At 57.4% G+C, this 16,881-nt stretch overlaps 2 protein-coding genes across 8 annotated transcripts in view; one reads left to right on the top strand and one right to left on the bottom strand.

Moving 5' to 3' along the window:
- The window catches only part of LIMS2 (LIM zinc finger domain containing 2), a 41,896-nt gene that overhangs the window by 20,003 nt on the left and 5,012 nt on the right, over positions 1 to 16,881 (top strand). For 5 of the 6 annotated variants that reach the window (XM_060624811.2, XM_060624814.2, XM_060624815.3 and 2 more), the window contains exons 2-4: positions 2,511 to 2,670; positions 5,163 to 5,229; positions 5,486 to 5,606. The exons of the other annotated variant lie outside the window; for it this stretch is intronic. In XM_060624811.2, coding sequence (XP_060480794.1) covers positions 2,515 to 2,670; positions 5,163 to 5,229; positions 5,486 to 5,606 — 344 coding nt within the window. In that variant the 5' untranslated portion in view covers positions 2,511 to 2,514. The remainder of the gene's footprint in view (positions 1 to 2,510; positions 2,671 to 5,162; positions 5,230 to 5,485; positions 5,607 to 16,881) is intronic. 6 annotated transcript variants of the gene reach the window in all.
- On the bottom strand, positions 6,860 to 16,877 carry GPR17 (G protein-coupled receptor 17). 2 transcript variants are annotated; one of them, XM_060624818.3, is made up of 2 exons: positions 13,436 to 16,877; positions 6,860 to 9,780 (listed from the first exon to the last, which is right to left on the bottom strand). In XM_060624818.3, exon 2 carries the CDS (start codon positions 9,708 to 9,710, stop codon positions 8,691 to 8,693), a length of 1,020 nt encoding a protein of 339 aa, XP_060480801.1. In that variant the 5' UTR covers positions 9,711 to 9,780; positions 13,436 to 16,877; the 3' UTR covers positions 6,860 to 8,690. The 2 variants fall into 2 exon arrangements, with proteins under 2 accessions (XP_060480801.1, XP_060480800.1); XM_060624817.3 differs by having other exon boundaries at positions 6,860 to 9,742; positions 13,436 to 16,876.

Raw genomic sequence — 16,881 nt, 5'->3', positions numbered from 1 at the left:
AGGAGAGTTTAACAGAGGGTCTACTTATGAGAGCAGAATGGTGGAAGGCTGGTAAAGTGTCTGGTCTAGCGGCAGGCGACTGGGGGTGGGATTGGGTCCCTGAAGGCCAGAGGGCAAGGGGCTTTGGGAGGCGCTGGGGCTCTGCAGGCGCTCACTTAGTTAGGGCCCAGAGCTCTGGATTTAAGCAGCAATCCCAAAGCCTGGGGCTGGACTTGAATCCTTGTTTTGGCTTCATTTTCTGGGTCCTTTGGGGAATTCCAGAGCCAGAGTCACAGGATTTCCTGTTGTTTCTCACTTCTCCAAGACCAGCAAGGTCTTGTGCACAGCCCGGAGTTGGAACTTCCCCCTGGCCTCGCCACCTTGGGTGTGTGCTGTGGGAGGACAAGGCCGCTAGGGTCACAATGTTTTCTAGCGGGAAGCCATGTCTGTGTTGACGAAGTCCAGCCCAGCCCTCCATGGCAGTCGGCCCTCTGCTGTCTGGCCCACCTCATGGAGACCAGCAGGGGGTGGGGGAGGGTGCAGGGTGTGTGTTGGGGGCAGAGTGGCTGCTGCACGAAGACCTTCTCTTGCATCGTGGGCTCTGCCCGACTCTTCCTGCCACCGTCCTGTTTCCTTGCCCCTGTGGTCAGTACGTGGACAAAGAAGGTGGCTTTGGTCCCCAAAACACACCTGAGGGCAGGCTAAGTCCTAAGAATCCGGGGTGCCTGTCAAGGCTTATGGAAGAGTCCTCTGGCCCTTCCCCTGCTATGTAGGGTCCCCAAGCTGAGCAGGCAGGAAGTCCTGTCTGGGGGCCCCAGCCCAGCTTCCAGCCTGTGTGCCAACAGTCCCCGTTAGACCCACTGTTCACAGCCCACACCCAGACCCCTGACAGGCAGAGCCCTCTCCCACCACCTCCTGGGCTCATCCCCGTTAGGGAGCCTTCCTCCCTATGATCGATACCTGAATGCCCCAGCAAGAGCTTCACTCACTCGAGAATTCTTCTCATAGTGCTGTGGCAGCAAGACAGGGGTGGGATTCGTACCCTGGGAGGCAGTACAGGCTGGAAAGATATTCTCAAGAGCATTCAGGTTGTGTCTGACCACTCTCTGTGTCTACTTGACATTGTCAGCTGGTTATCTCTCTCCCTGCTGAGCCTGACTGTCCTGCTATGGCTAGATATCCAGACAGCCACCGCCAGTCTGTCAGAGTTGACGCTTGAAACAAAACCTATTTGCTACCCTTATAGCAAAAGTCATGGGCATCAAGGTATTGGAAGGTCGAAGAGGTTGTCAGTCTGACACAGTTCCTCCTGGCCACACCTCTGGACCCCTCAGCATACAGTTTGGATTCTACTCCTCCCAGAAGGAAGCAAGCCTGCCACTTACCCCAGGGAAGCCACCACGGTTGAGGACATTTGCTCCCCAACCTGCTCGTATCCCAAACATTCACATTTTCACTTTCCCCGTGGCAGGGTGATTACATGTTTTTTGGGGCAGGTGATTTGCAACTAACTCCTGGTGTGGAGGAAAGAGCCATTGCAGTCCAACCAATCTGGGTTCAAATCTGGACTCTGTCGTCTGCTGTGTGAGCTTGTGCAAGTTACTTAACCTCTCTGAACCTTAGGTCTCTCATCTGGAGGGCAGGGTTGCCTCAGGGATTAAATAAGAGGCATAAAGAGCCACTGATTTAGGCCTAGGTGAAGTTCTATGAGAGGCTCTGTTTCCCTGAGAAGAGGTGATAGGAGACACAGGAGGGAACCGAGGTGGCCACTGACACCTGGGCCAGCAGGATGCAGACCAAGCAGCCTGGGAACCAAGCGGAGACGTTGGAACCATGCACTGTCCTTTGTGTGGGCTTCCTATGGGCCAGGCATGCGGCTGAGTGCTTCCATGTGTCCCTGATCTCACTGGCCCCTAACCCCTCTTATGGACTTTCCATGGCTGGGAGTCTGGACTCTGAGAGTGGGGTACAGCCCAGGCCACAGTGAGAGCACTTGTCCTGAGCCCTCACTGCTCTGACCAGTGTGGGCATGGCTGTGGCCCAGCTGTGTCTGACACTACATGGAAGTCCGTGGGGGTGGCAGGGCATGGCAGAAAGATGGGGGCTTTGGAGTCTGGAGGGGTGCTGGTTTCTAATCTGGGCTTTGCCTCCGCCCACTGTGGCCTTTGGGAAGGACACTCACTCCCCTCAGAACTTGGCTTGTCCATCTATAGAATGGAGATGCGGCGTAGGCCTTGTAGGGTTGTCATCCAGGAATGTGTGCCATAGCCCCTGGCATGCGCTGGCACTTAGGGGGCCCATGGGATACAATAGCTCCAGCAGATGTGTGGGCAGGTGTGCGGGCTGACATGAGCCAGTGTCAGGCAGCCGGGCTGAGCCTCTGCGGTGCCAACACTGCCATCAGTGTGAGGATAGCTGTTCCCCCCCACCCTCCTCCCCGGGAAGGTGTGTCCATCATGTGCAGCCCTCCAGGCTTGCTCATCTTGGCCCCTCCCCAGTCCTGACCTTCCCATCCCCTCTCCCCCCTGCAGCAACATGTCCAACGCCTTGGCCAATGCGGCTTGCCAGCGCTGCCAAGCCCGCTTCGCCCCTGCAGAGCGGATCGTTAACAGCAACGGGGAGCTGTACCATGAGCAGTGCTTCGTGTGTGCGCAGTGCTTCCGGCCGTTCCCCGAGGGGCTCTTCTACGAGGTGAGGACACTCCCAGGGCCCTCGGCTGGACGCCTTCTTGGAGCCTGAGCCCCTGACCAGCTCAGACTCTGCCTTCCAGGAGCCTATGGGCTGTGCTCAGCCATGGTCCTGGTCAGTCATGCCAGGTCTTGAGCTTGACTCCCCTGTGGACACATTCTCACTTGCGAGGTGTGAACAGTGCACCCCTGGTGGCTGTGGTGCTTAGGAAGGGTCACCACTCATCCAGCGTCCTCTGGGTAGACTCTGGGAGGCCACGGCATGCAAACACCCTGCCCTGCTGGCACACACCCTCCCTTGGGATCAGATGGTGCTCAGTGCTTTGGTTACAAGGAATCTTGGGGTAAGGAGGGTGGGTGGTCAGGGAAGGTAATGTTTGAGCAGACCTGAACGAGGTGAGGGAGCCGTGTATACATCTGTAGGAAGAGCACTCATCAGAGGGCTCAGCAAGTGCAAAGGCCCTGAGGTCAGAGTATGCAGGGTATTTGAGATGCAGAAGAAGGCAGTCTGTCTGATGTCTAAAAAGGACCACTGTCCTTGCTGTGCTGAGGAGACACTAATGGGGGCAGGTACATGAAGCTGGAATTATTGAAAGAATCCAGGTCAAATGAAGGGATCTAGGTTGGGCCACACTGGCTCTTAAGAGCAGATTGTTTAAATTTTCAGTAATCTTGCAAGCTAGTGGATAAACACAACTCTTTTTTAAAAAATGTTATTTATTTATTTTGAGAGAGGGAGAGCATGCTCGCATGAGCAGGGGAGGGACAGGAAGAGAGGAAGAGACAGAATCCCAAGCAGGCTCCACACTGTCAGCACAAAGCCTGACATGGGGCTCAAACTCATGAACCGTGAGATCATGACATGAGCCAAAATCAAGAATCAGACGCTTAACCGACTGAGACATCCAGGTGCCCCTAAACACAACTCTTATTCCTCGGTGGCTCAGTCGGTTAAGTGTCCGACTTCGGTTCAGGTCATATCTCACGGTTCTTGGGTTTGAGCCCCACATCAGGCTCTGTGCTGACAGCTCAGAGGCTGGAGCCTGCTTCGGATTCTGTGTCTCCCTTCCTCTCTGCCCCTTCCCCACTCATCCTCTGTCTCTCTCTGTCTCAAAAGTAAATAAAACATGAAAAAATTTTAAAAACATTAAGTTATATAAATGTATAGGAGATAAAATTGTATTAAAAACAAAGTAACACATACTCAAAACTCACCACTTCCTAGTTATTTTATTACATTTTACTATCATCTATGCCTTTGAGGTTATCTGTCTATTGCATTGTGGTGGTGGAAACATGGTGCCATGATGGCTACTGCACATGTCTTCTCTCCACACTGGTGCCATGTTGGTAGCTTGACATTGTCCACGATGGAAATATTTACACCATAGAGATGGACAAATGCTACAGATCAGACTGCATCTCCCGAAGGTCCTGTTGGTAAACATTTACCCCTGGTGGTTGCAGTGGAGGTGGAGGTCAGGGGTCAGAGGCTGATTGGTGGATGGATGGCTGTGGGGTACGAGAGCTCCTCCTGGCAGTGTGGGAGGAGCTGTTCCTCATGGCACCTTCCAGTCTCCTGGGAAATGCTGGCCCACTGTAGAGGCAGTGGGAGGGAGGCAGAGCTCTGTGAGCAGGGGCCATGTGCCTAGAACAGAGCCTGGCGTACAGGAGGTGCTCAGGGAATATTTGTTGCTGAATGAATTTAACGCCTGCCACCTCTACAGGCCCCTGGGTAGGGCTATATCCAGTCACAGCCTAATAAAACACTCATTTCAGAAAAGAAGGTAAATCAAATTTTTAAAAAAGAAAATGAAATTGTCAAGAGAGAAGAAAGCAGAGACAGGCCTGGCCACATTTGGGGCCAGCACGAGAGCTGTCATTGCCCAGGCAGACGGGGACAATGGCTGGTGGCTCCTGCTGGCTGCAGGACTTCGGGTTCTCCCTCAGGCCCCCATGTTTTTCCTTGTCCCTCCTTCTGTGTCTCCTCTCTGGGTCTCTTGTGGCCTCTGGGAGAAATGGACTTCTCACACAGAGAAAACACACAGGAAATAAGGCCAAGTGACATTTATAAATCAAACTTGATTCCAGCCCTCGGCTCACTCCCAGGACCAAGGTCTTGTGAAAACAGCAGAGGCCCTTTGAGGACTGGCCTTGCCCAGTTCCCAGCTTCTATGCGACCCCTCACTTAGCCTGTCTGCCCCGTGGAGTGGGCCAGTTCTCTCCGTCTCCAGGCCTCGCCCCTGCTGCTCCCTCTGTCTGGATTGCCCTCCTTTCAGCACCCCCACAATCTCCCTGTGGTCTTTCGGCTCCTTACCACCTCCTCCAGGAAGGCTTCTCCTCCACCCCCACCCTGCTTCCTGTGGTGGTAGCAGTTGCACAAGTTGGGATGCTTGTCCAGCCTTCCCGAGGGTGGGTCCTGACCCAACATAGACTGGCCAGCTCGGGGAGAATGATGGGGTTTTGCTTGAACTTTCTCTGCTGGCCCGTTTGCAGTTCGAAGGCCGGAAGTACTGCGAACACGACTTCCAGATGCTGTTTGCTCCATGCTGTGGGTCCTGCGGTAAGGGCTGGATACAGCACACCTGGGGTTGGGCAGGTGGATGGGAGCACAGGTGCTCCTCCCTGACCGCCCTGCACCCTGCCTCAATGGGCACTAGTGCTCTGCAGGCGTCACCGTCCCGTGCTCTGGGAGGGAAGCCCTGGTACCAGGCTGAGCCTCAGGCGAGTGCCAGCGAGGGCAGGGCTTGGGAGGGGGCTGCAGGGGTGGGGGTGGGGGCTTGTGCCTGCCCCAGCAAACAAGGACCTGTCTCTTCCAGGTGAGTTTATCATCGGCCGTGTCATCAAGGCCATGAACAACAACTGGCACCCCGGGTGCTTCCGCTGTGAGCTGTGTGACATTGAGCTGGCTGACCTGGGCTTCGTGAAGAATGCAGGCAGGTGAGGAGGGCCCTCACCCAGGCACTGCTTACCGAGAGCCAGGCTCACCCCAGGTGGCGTGGCCTGTGCCCACATGCTGTGTCCCTGCAGGGCAGACAAGAGACCCCTGCTTTACAGGAGAGGGCTGGGGCTAGAGAGAGTAGGGGGCCACGAGTCAGGGCTCCTCCAGGCCTGGGGGCGCTCCCCGGGGCAGGCTGACAACAGGCAGCGAGGAGGAAGGTGGCCAGAGCAGGAGCCATCACGTGCACTGGGTGGATAAAGAGCTTTAGGCCATCACTGTGGCCGGCCACCCCAAGCTGCTGACCCTGGGTGTCTCCCTCCTTCAAGGTACCCAGGGCTGAATGTCACTGGAGAGAAATCACACAACCACGGGGCCCAAATTTACTCTTAAATTCAGGTGTCCTTGGTAGATTAAGTTCCCAGCTTCCAGGAAGCCTGGCTCTGTTCTCCCCGCACTGTCTCTGCACCCCCTCCCCCCATAGCTGTGACCTCCCTCCCACTTTCCCCGAGGGGAGGCTCCCCTGCTCCCTGCACCCTTGCACCCCCTGCCTCAGTCACCAGGCACCACGGAGGCCAGAGGCCGGGTTCCTGTTCCTTCCTCCACCCTCTTCTCCAGCGGGGCTGTAGGCTCAGTCTGCGCTTTCCCTCAGAGCTGTCCTCCCACTGCAGGACGCGCCAGCACCCCTGCTGACCCCCCTCACTGGCTCCCCACTGTCCCTGCTGGCCCCCCTCACTCACTCCCCACTGCCCTTGCTGGCCCCCCTCACTCACTCCCCACTGTCCCTGCTGGCCCCCCCTCACTGGCTCCCCACTGCCCTTGCTGGCCCCCCTCACTGGCTCCCCACTGCCCTTGCTGGCCCCCTCACTGGCTCCCCACTGCCTCTGCTGGCCCCCCTCACTGGCTCCCTACTGCCCCTGCTGGCCCCCCTCACTGGTTCCCCACTGTCCCTGCTGGCCCCCCTCACTGGCTCCCTACTGCCCCTGCTGGCCCCCCTCACTGGCTCCCCACTGCCCCTGTTGGCCCCCCTCACTGACTCCCCACTGCCGTTCTGGTCAGGCCCAGACACCTCCCTCCGCATGGCCAGACCGACGGGTCACTGATGGTTCTCTCTTGGCCTCTTGGCAGGCTTCGCGACAGCTTTTCCTTCTTGCTGGGATGCCTCCTCTCCAGGCGCCTAGGACCCTGTGTTCTCATGGTTTCCTTCTGCCTCACGGCTGTATAGGTCCCTCACCTCTTCCGACTTATCTCCGTCCACTGGCCTCTCCACGTCGGCCTTTTTGGGGCTCGGTGCACAGCCCTCATGTCTGTCCAAAGTCCCAGAGCCCCGACTGGCATGTCCATGCTGGACAATCTGGATGCACCCCTCCACACTACACCATTCCCTTGGGTTCTCAGCTACCCATGTACCGTCTTTGCTTGGAGCCCACCGAGTCTCCCAAACGCAACAGGCCCCATCCGGATGCTGGTCTCTCCTCCCCGCGCCAGGGAAGAATGAGCGCCCACCCCTGCTGTCTCTGACTCCCCCCCCCCCTTCTGCCTGAGTACTTGTACCCCCTCTGTCCTCTGCTGCCACACCGCTTGCTCTGGATGCTGCCTGTAGCGATGTCTCCCGCTTGCTGGCCATGTTGTCTGGTGTCGGTGCTGGTGTCTGCAGGGCACTTGGCAGGAAGGGCTGTGGGGGGCAGATGGTGTCACGGGGGTCCTGACCCGGGTCGCCTGCCGGGTGTGGGCCTGGGCGTGTCCTCTCTCCTTCTGCGCTACAGCACTGGCTGCTGGGGAAAGCGGGAGAGGCTGGGAGCACTCAGGGAAGTACGGTACTGCTGTAGAGGAAGCATGGCCCCCCCACAGACCCTCCAGGCCCTCTGGGGCCCATGCTGCAGAACTTCATCATCCACGTGGGCCAGGCCTGCGTAGGACGTTCAGAACCAGAGGCAAAACAGCATGTGCTGCCTGTCCTGTCCTGTCTTCACTTCCACGTTGCCACTCTTGGGTCAAAGGGAGAAGTTCTGGGAAGGAACTTATGTTAGCCAAACCCAGTAACCTTCAGAATCTTCAAGTACACTTGTGTTTATGGTCAGTATAATCAGTATAAATGGGGAGCCACTAGGGTGCTAGGTGCCATGCTCTGGAGCAAAACGGCCCCCAGGCTGGCCCACTGAGGCTGGGAGAGCCTCTTGGGAGGGAGCAGGGCTAAGGACAGCCCTGCTGGTCTGGGTTAGTGGGGGCCAGGGTCACATGCCAGGCTCTCTGCCAGTTGTGTCCTCAGGCGGTGACAAGGCCTGGCTCCCCATATCTGTCTATTTAGGCCGCGTGCTCGCCCAGGACTCAAGAGGGATCGGGCAGCTGCTGAGAAGCTTTGGGGATTGTCAGGCCACGTGCAGGTCTGCGTGTGGGTTCACAGTGGGCGGGGCCAAGAACACCGCACTGCGATGATGGGCCCCACAGGCCGCATTTGTTGGGTGTCACCTGGTGGCCAGCCTGAAATGTACACACAACCCTCAGTTATAAGTTAGAGTCCCTGTCCCCTAAATATAGGGGTCATCTGGCAAAGGGGACACCCAGGGAACTCAGAACGCCCTGAGCTTCAATGGAAACATCTACACACCCCTCCTTCCTCTCCCCCAAGAGTTCTGCACCCCCTTCTCTGGAGTCACTCACAGCTGCCTTCTGGGCTTCTCTCTGTAGAGCTGCGCTGCTCTGTGTTTCTTGTGGAGGGAGGTTGGGAGTCGAGCAAGCAGCCCTTGGGAAAGAGAGACACGCATTGTGCAGGAACTGTTCCTCCAGTCTCATCGCCACAGGCTGAAGTCATTGAATATCTAGTAACTGTAAGTGAGCAGGGTCAAACAGTCTCTGTCAGAGGGGGTGGCCGACTGGTCCTGTTAAGGGCTGTCCCCTATTAGGGTTTTGCATATCAGATAAGGCAGAACTGGGTGCTGGGTGCCGAGTTTCGCCCTTGGAGAGAGTGGGTGACCCACTGGAGAGTAGGTGGACCTCTCTTTCATGAGTCTGGGTGGCTTGCACCCTGATGCGGGAGTCCTTCTGAGGACAGCCTGCGGTTGGGCCCAGGCTTGGTGTTGCGGGGCTCACAGCTCAGACCTGGCACTCAGCGAGCTCTCATTGGTTTTCCCTTCAAAGCTGGGGGGTGGCCCCGAGAGCCTTTTGCCACAGACCAAATTGCACAAGGCATCACGGAACTTCTCGGCCACAAAGAAGTACATGACTGGGTCGAGCGCCCCGTTGAGGCTGGTGAGGCAGGAGGTGATGCGGTTTCCGAGGGCCAGGACGCGCTGGGCGGCGCACGAGGTGCCGTGGCCGCGGTAGTGCAGCACGTAGACAGAGCGGTGCACGTGGTAGGGCACGAAGCACACCAGGAAGATGGTGAGCACCATGGCGATCATGCGGACCGCCTTGTTCTTGAGGCGCTTCTCCACGCGGGGGCCCTGCCGCAGGCTGCGGATGATAAGCAGGTAGCAGGTGACAGTGGTGACAAACGGGAAGGTGAAGGCCACGGCCAGGGACACGAGGGCATGGTGGGAGGCCTTCTCCCGGTACAGCTGCAGGCACACAACCGTGTGGTTGGTTTGCACGGTCTGTGGGCTCACCAGCAGTGGGGCCATGGCCACGGCCACCACCACCCAGAGGAAGGCACAGGCCAGGTGCGCGTAGAGGGGCCTGCGGAGCTTGAGGGACTTGACAGGGTGCACGATGGCCAGGAAGCGGTCAGCGCTGATGCAAGTGAGGAAGTAGATGCTGGCGTACATGTTGAGGTAGAAGAGGAAGCCGGTGAGGCGGCACGGGATTTCCCCAAACGGCCAGTGGTTCCCAGAGAAGTGGTAGACGAGGCGGGTGGGCAGGACCAGCACACAGGACAAGTCGGCCACGGCCAGGTGCATCAAGAATACGTTGGCGGGGGTACCCGACTTGTGGTCCCGGATGAAAAGCCACAGGGCCAGGGCATTGCCAACAAAAGCCAGGATGAAATCCAGGAGGTAGAAGGAGGCGAAGAGAACGTTCTCTAGCGGCGTCTCCTGGCCACATTGCTCTGCAGTGGCCAGGGAGGAGTTGGCAGTCAGACCTGGGGAAGCCACCTCGAGGCCATTCATGCTTCAGCTGGAAGCAGAGCTGGAGGACGAACCTGGAGGGAGCAAGCAGACAGGTTCCAGAGCCTGGGACCTGCGAAGCATCTTAGCTCAGCATCGCCTTGGGGACTACTGAGGGCACCCCCTGTGTTCACCTGGGGTGGGTGAGTGTCAGAGGCTTTCTGAAGCTCAGCAAAAAGCAAAAACGAAGGCAGGGCCTGGAGCTTGCCAAGCTGCTGCTGGGGCTGGCTTCCCACCTCACGATGTGTCCCTGCCGGGCACCCAAGAGCCTGAGACCAGGGCCATGTGTCCCAGAAATCCACTCTCAGACCAGGGCATGGGGTCAGCACTATGGGGAGAGTGGGGAGTGAATCCCACCTGTTTGGGCTCTGGGATGGAGGGAGGGGCCCCACATTTTCTGCTGTGCTCCCCAGGGGGGCTTCCTGAATGGCGGGGTGGGGGGTGCATGGGAAACTTGAGCTCCACTCCCAATGGGTGGGTGCATAGATCACCTATTTCTTTCTTTTTTAAAAAATTTCTTTTAAGTTTATTTATTTATTTTGAGAGAGAGAGAGAGAGAGAAAGAGAAAGAATACCCCAAGCAGGCTCCATGCTATCAGCACAGAGCCCAACATGGGGCTCAAACCTACAAACTGTGAGATTGTGACCTGAGCCCAAACCAAGAGTTGGATGCTTAACCGACTGAGTGACCCAGGTGCCCCTAGACGACCTGTTTCTGAGATCCTGGTGCGTGGGGCCTGGCCACCTCCTCTTTAGCCTCGCCTTTGCTGCGTGAACCCTGTACACCCCGAGTCCTGGGACCCTTCCTGGCCCATCTTGTGGCAATTCTCATGACTAGTGCCAAGTGTTGTTGCCTTATGCTTCTCTCCTGCTGGTCCCTGACCACAGCTCCCCCAGAACCTGCCACGCAGGAGGGCACCACCAGGAATCCAGTGATGGGCAGTTTCCCAGGAGGTCGGAGGCCTGCTCTCCGCCAGCACCTGAAGGTGCTGTCCAGGCCTGGATCCCAAGGTCTCTCAAGCTTTCCGGACTCAGCCTATCAAATTCATTTTGGACATCCTAACGGTGGAGGCCTGTATCTTAGAAAGCCTTACACTTGGGCCCTAGGCCAGTGGGGGGCATTCTACCACCCAGAGTAGTTTAACACCAGGAGGCAGATTCTTTTCTAGGAGAGGAAAAGCTATTTTTCCCAGAAGGTAGTGGGACTGGCTCTGGTTTTCCAGCCAAGATCGGCAGCCCCGGAGAGGCCTGGAGCCCAGAGAAGCCGCCTGTGTCTGCCTGGCCTCCCCAGCCTGGTTTGCCCACACCTGAGGGGGGCCAGCATAGAGCCCTGCAGTATGTTTGGTGAACCCCAGTTCTGGGTAGGCACTCTGGCTCCGTCCTCGACAGAACGCACTCCTGGGTTGATTTTGGTCAACTTAAGAGATCCAAAAAGGAGAGGAAGACCCCAAACACCCTGCCTCCCTCACCAGCCCTAGGAGTGGGGAGTGTGGCAGGAGAGGGCAGGACAGCAGGGCGAGAGCAGCACATCCCGCAGTCCCAAGCTGCCGCCAGCCCCTGATCCTCGTGCTTTGGGGTTTCAGCCTGGCCGACCCTCACCTGCAGTGCAGCTTCTGGGGCTCCCCGGGAAGCCTTGCCTCCTGACACCCACACTCGGGCAGGAGAGAGGCTCCCAGGAGAGACGCGGCGTCCCTGCAGGCTGTGGCCATGGCAGGGCCGGGGTCATTATCCTGGCCGAGCCTGGCAGTGTGAGCCGGAGTAAGTTCTCTGCGAGTGTCTCCTGGCCTCAGTTCCCTGTCCTTTTGATGGCCATGGTAAGAGCTCTGGCAGGGGCTGAACTGAAGAGGGGGCATCCCTCAGGAGGCATGCTGGCAGCTGTTATCATGGCAGCCTCCAGAGGAGGGTGGGCTGGGTGCCATCTGGAGGCGTGGACGAAGAACAGAGGCCTGAGGGGAGGGCCTGGCATGCCCTCCTTCAGTAGACAGAGCAGGGCAGTGGTCCAGACGGTGGCTATGCTGGGCTGTCGAGCTGAGCAGCAGCTGGACCCTCCCCATCCTGCTTCATCCACCACCACTGGGGTCCTGCAGCCACTTCCAACCCCCAACACATGCATGGAGGGGTGAGGGCCAGCTGCCTGGGCAGGAGAGAGCCAGGGCAACGCGGGTGAGGGGCAGAGAACATCTGGCCAGTCACTATCCTAAAGTAAAGGGGTGCTTTCCTAATAATATCTCAGGTTAGTCACTGAAGGGATCCAGGGTGGTTCCCTTGCCCAACTGATCTATCCTGGCCCCAGAGTGGGTCAGGATGCCTGGAATCCAACACGGAGGTTATATTCCTGCTGTTTCCACGTGCATGTCACCCGAGGGCTTGTTGCCAGGGAAGCCCTGGCTGCTGGGAGAGGGGATGGGGCCAAGCGAGGAAACAGTCAGGTGGAACCCCTCTGCTCTGGGCCGCCCCTCACACCTGGACTCTGACCCACAGTGCAGTTCTCACCTGGGCCTCCCTGAGGGCTACTCACAGGTACCGACTACCCACTTTGCCAATCCTTGGAGGCAGGCAGCCCTCCTTTACAGATTAGAGATTAAGAGGTCAAGGCTTAAAGTGGGCTAATTTGCCCAAGGTCATCTGGCTAGGGACAGTGGCCCCAGGGTTGGAAGTCAGGTCAGGGACACCCAGCAGGGACACCCAGCACCTCCCAGAACGCAGCTTGGCCTCTGGGGGTGCCTGGTGCCAGAGCCGGGACTGTGGCTCCATCTCAGGGCTCACCCTGGAATTGTCTCCCAGGCTCCGTGGCACCTTCTTGGGGTTTGGCCCCAGGACTGGGGATGTAAGTTTTGGTGCCCAGTGCAAAATGAAAATGTCGGGCCCCTTATCCTGTAGGGGCTACAGGATGGTGACAGCAGAGCATTAAATCGATGGTGGGGCCTGCCTGGCCGCACAGGCTGCTAGCCTCTTGTGGCGCCCAGTGGGCACGCCAGCACCTGGCTTCCTGCCTCCTGCCTGGTGCCCCTGGCTTCCCATCACTGCTGAAGGCGCCACATGTATGGTGCTCTCTCTGGGATCTAGACTCTGTTTTAAAGTGCTTTTAGGCTTGTTTCTGATTTCTTGAGGTTTCTTCACCCCTCCTGTTTTAGGAAGTTTTGATACTGATTTTTGCAGTATGGTCTGAAATGGGCGCCTGCTTCACTGTGCAGACCCTAGAGACGCAGGCCTGGGTCTGGCCTCACTGGCTGCTCCATGCTGCTGCTCGGGGCAGGGCAGCGTAGGCACCTGGAGTGTGGCCTGGGTGTGGACAGTGGAGGAGTCTGGGGCCGTGGGGCGGGTCTTGGGCCTCCGTGGAGGGGAGGAGTGGGCAGAGGTGGCTATAGGAAGAGGCCCAAGGTGGTGAGTACAGCTCAAGGTGGGTGGGCACAGCTGTTTCCTGGCGTGGGCTGGCCCTTCTTCTTCCCTGCTCCCTTTCCTAGTTCCTCCCTGTGCCACAGTGGCCCAGGGTTGGAGAGCACAGGTGCTGATCATGGGACTGTGCACAAGGCACTCACCCTCTCTAAGTCCCCGACAGTGGGACAGGAATCCAGCCCAGTGGGGCCACTGTGAGTCAGAGCAGGACAGCCTTCAATAAACCGGTTGTATCGTTATCGCAGAGAGTGTTTCAGGGACAGGGATACCCCACCCCTGCCTCTGCTTGGTTCCTGAATCCCCTGCCTGCCCTGCTGGGCCCTGGTCCTTACCTCTCACAGCCGGGTCCAGGTGCAAGGGCAGGAGGGCTGCGGGGCAGCAGGTGGGCTGTGGCCAGCGGGTGGTGGTGCTGGCGGTGGGTTCCGTGCAGCTGTGGAGGGAGGCCGGCTATTTAAGGAGGGGAGGGGAGGCTGCAGCGTCTGTGGCCCTGAAAGGCCGCTTCATTCCCGAGGGGGTCCTTGTGTGGCGGGCCACTCCTACGGCTGCCTGTGCTGCCACTGGGCCGTGAATATTCCAGTGTGTCCCAGCCCGCGTGCCCCCCCCCCCCCGCCGTCCCCCACAGCCTGGCCACTGAGCGTCACAGAGGCTGAGTGTGTGACTATGTTCGAAGCCGTGGAGTGGGCGCGGGCTGGGTGGGGTGGGGGGATTGGCTGGCACTGACAGAGACAAGAGGACGTTTCAGCACAGGATAATTTCCTGCCGATGGGGGGCAGGGAGGGGCTGGCCGCTATGGCAACGAGCCTGGGCTCCCAAGCCTGCTCGAGGGACAGCGGAGGGGTCCTGTGAATGGAGAGGGTGGGAGGCTGAGGAGTTTTGTTTGGTCGAATGAGAGGGGGCTCTTTCAGGACACTTGCTGTAGGGTCCTTGTGTCTTGCCCCGTATAATTAGGCTCCGTTCGGACGTGCGGAATAAATCATGGCCTTTATCTTGAGCGGGGCACAGCTGCAGGCCGCCTCATAATAGGGCGCTCTCTGTGCCTGTGGGGACGCAGCTCAGCCCGCGAGGCCTGACCCATACCTGTGCGAGCTCCTCCTCTGGACAGGAGGCCTGTGAAGATGGTCACTGCCTGCGGGCCCCGACACTCCTCTGGGGGGTGGCTCGAGCCTGGGGGTGTTCCTATGTGGGCAGTGGCTGCTTCTGACACAGGGCAGGCAAAGCCCATTTCTCCCTGTCTTTCCCCCAGATGGCACATCCGGTGATATGGGGAACCAACGCGTCATGCCTGATCTCAAAAGACTTTTGTACCTTTTAGTTAAAACCTTACAAACTGTCCACAGCTATCACTGGGAAGTAACTACCACGTGTGCGACCTTAAATTTGTTTTCCACATAATCCTGTGCAGTTGGGATTGTCTCCCATTTTGCAGATGAGGAAACTAAAGCTCAGAGGTGAAGTAACTTGCCAGGAAGTGGCAGAGCCAGGATTTGAACCCGAGCATGTGTCACTGAAAATCTTATGATTTGTGTGTGTTTGTTTGGGCTTGTTCTGGTTTTTCTTTTCTTTTTTTAAACAAATGTTTAGTTTGAGAGAGAGAGAGAAAGAGAGAGAGAGACAAAGTGGGAGTGGGGGAAGGGCAGAGAGTGTGAGAGCCAGCCAGTCCAGGCTGTCAGTGCAGAACCCAAAGCAGGCTTGAACCCACGAGCCATGAGATGATGACCTGAACTGCAATCAAAAGCTGGATGCTTAACCTAATGAGCCACCCAGGCGCCCTTGTTCTGGCTTTTCTGTTGCACCTTCATGCTGGAATTCTTAGGCTGTATCTTCATCCTACCTAGAAAAAAATTCTGCAGATTGCCTTTAGATCTTGTGGGATCGGGTCTGTTGAAAAGACATTCCCCATCTGGGGTTCCTGGTGGAGCACCTCAGCTGGGTCTCGGCTGGGAGCCAGTGGGGTGCGGAGGTGCGCGAGCCAGGGTGCGGCCCCTCTCCTGCACTGCCCTGTGTGGAGGTCTGGAAGGACTGACTCACACAGGTTTGAGATGAATGTGTCTGACCGCCCTCCCCAAGCTGGGTATTTCGGTTGTTGGGTGATTGCTGACAGTAGCTATAAGGGCACCAATCGTTGCAACAGAATTCTGGGGAATTATACCAATTTCTATAGCTTTGAAACAAAAGTGATTCCATATGGCTTAAGTGCTGTCCTAATGCCAAGATTAGTCACCAAAATTGGGAGTGGGGTCATGGGGAATAAATGCTGGGTCTGTGACAGAGACACAAGCAGGCGGCAGGTGTCGTGTGGAGATGGGGAGCGGCAGGAGCAGTTCTGCTCAGACCTGCAGTGGCAAGGGGCCTGGGGGTCTGGGTGGGTGGGGTGGAGATGGGGAGATGAAAACTGCAGCCACAGGCCACATCTGTGTCCCGTGGGCAGGTGGAACTAGGGGGCCCTGGCTAGGGGATCGGCTCCCAGTCCGGCCTGGCTGTATTGTCCTGGGAGACGATGCCCACTGTCCTTCCCTTCCTGTCTTTTACAATCATTCATTCACTCACATACCAGAGACTTAGCCTGAGCTGCTACCCTGTGGGGGGCACAGCCTGGGGCTGGTCAGTGGCTTAGTAAGTGGCTACTGGGCACTCATTTGGGCCCCTTGCCCTGCACACACCTTTGGGAGATAAGACACAAATAAGGCAAGCGGACAGCAGTGTTATGCAGCAGGGGGTCCAGACCCAAATGAGGTGGCAGGTGTTGAGGTCAAGGGCATGGACACTGAATTGTCCTCGCTGGCATCTAGGGTCTGCCCATCACACCCGGTTGGGGGATCCTGAGTCTGAGAGTTAATCTCTTAACCAGATTCCTTGATCTGCCTATAAAAGAGGCTGATGGTGGCTGGTAAGGGGTAGAGAGGCCCCCTGTGGTTGGGTGCCTGGGAAGGGAGGGAGGGCAGGCCCGGATGCATCAGGAATACTTACAGATTGGGGTGGCAGGTGGGGAATGGGGGTAATGGATTGGGGCCTTTGTACATCTTTGCTTGGGGACCCTGAATCTAAATTCCTGCCACCTTTGAGGCACAAGGAAACAGAAACCATGTTGATTTCCCTCTCAGTAGAGACCACAGCTGTTCCCCAAGGCAGGGAGTAGCATCAGAAATTACTCTGAGGTCTTCACAAAAAAGACTCTGTAACGACAGTTCCTGGGTTTGGGGGCCTCTGTCTGACACAGCTGTGCTTGTCTCTGGAGACAGAAAGAGCCTGTAGATGTTCGGGTCCCTCTTTGTCTGACAGACCCCAAAGGAAGGGGGTGTGCAGGCCCGACAGACCTGGCCCCCTGGGCCACTCTGCTAGGCACAGCAGCGGTTTCAAGCTAACAGTCACTGTGTAATCACTCATGCGTATTCAAAGACATTTGGGAAATTAATTTTTAGCAACGGTCAATGAAATGTCTACTCTATTCCATGTGATGTTCTAGGCTCAGGAAAAGTGGAGAAAAGGAAACTCACGTTTGCTCTGCCATCTAAAGATGGCAAACACCAATATTCTGGTGTATGTCTTTCTAGTCACTTTCCAGTGAGAGTCCCCTTTTTAGGGGGCACGTTTGTGGCCTTCCCAGCTGCAGGGCTAGTTAGCTTGCTTTTCTGGGCCACTGTCTGAGCCTCTGGAAGCTTATGGGCATTGTTAAAGCAGCAGGCGGGGTCCAGATGTCTCTTCTGCCAGGAGGCGGACCGTGCTTTCTGGGGAGGAAGAGGGGGAGTGGGTTGTTGGTCCCTAACACCTGCCTCACTTC

The sequence above is a fragment of the Panthera onca genome, chromosome C1 (genome assembly GCF_046562875.1).
Source record: "Panthera onca isolate mPanOnc1 chromosome C1, mPanOnc1 haplotype 2, whole genome shotgun sequence".
NCBI lineage: Eukaryota > Metazoa > Chordata > Mammalia > Carnivora > Felidae > Panthera > Panthera onca.
The sequence above is the reverse complement of the archived record's forward strand: the minus strand, read 5'-3'. Positions and strand labels throughout refer to the sequence as shown.

Bases quoted from the DNA above. Each gene is read 5' to 3' on its own strand.
- GPR17 (XM_060624818.3), bottom strand. From the start codon at position 9,710: ATGAATGGCCTCGAGGTGGCTTCCCCAGGTCTGACTGCCAACTCCTCC.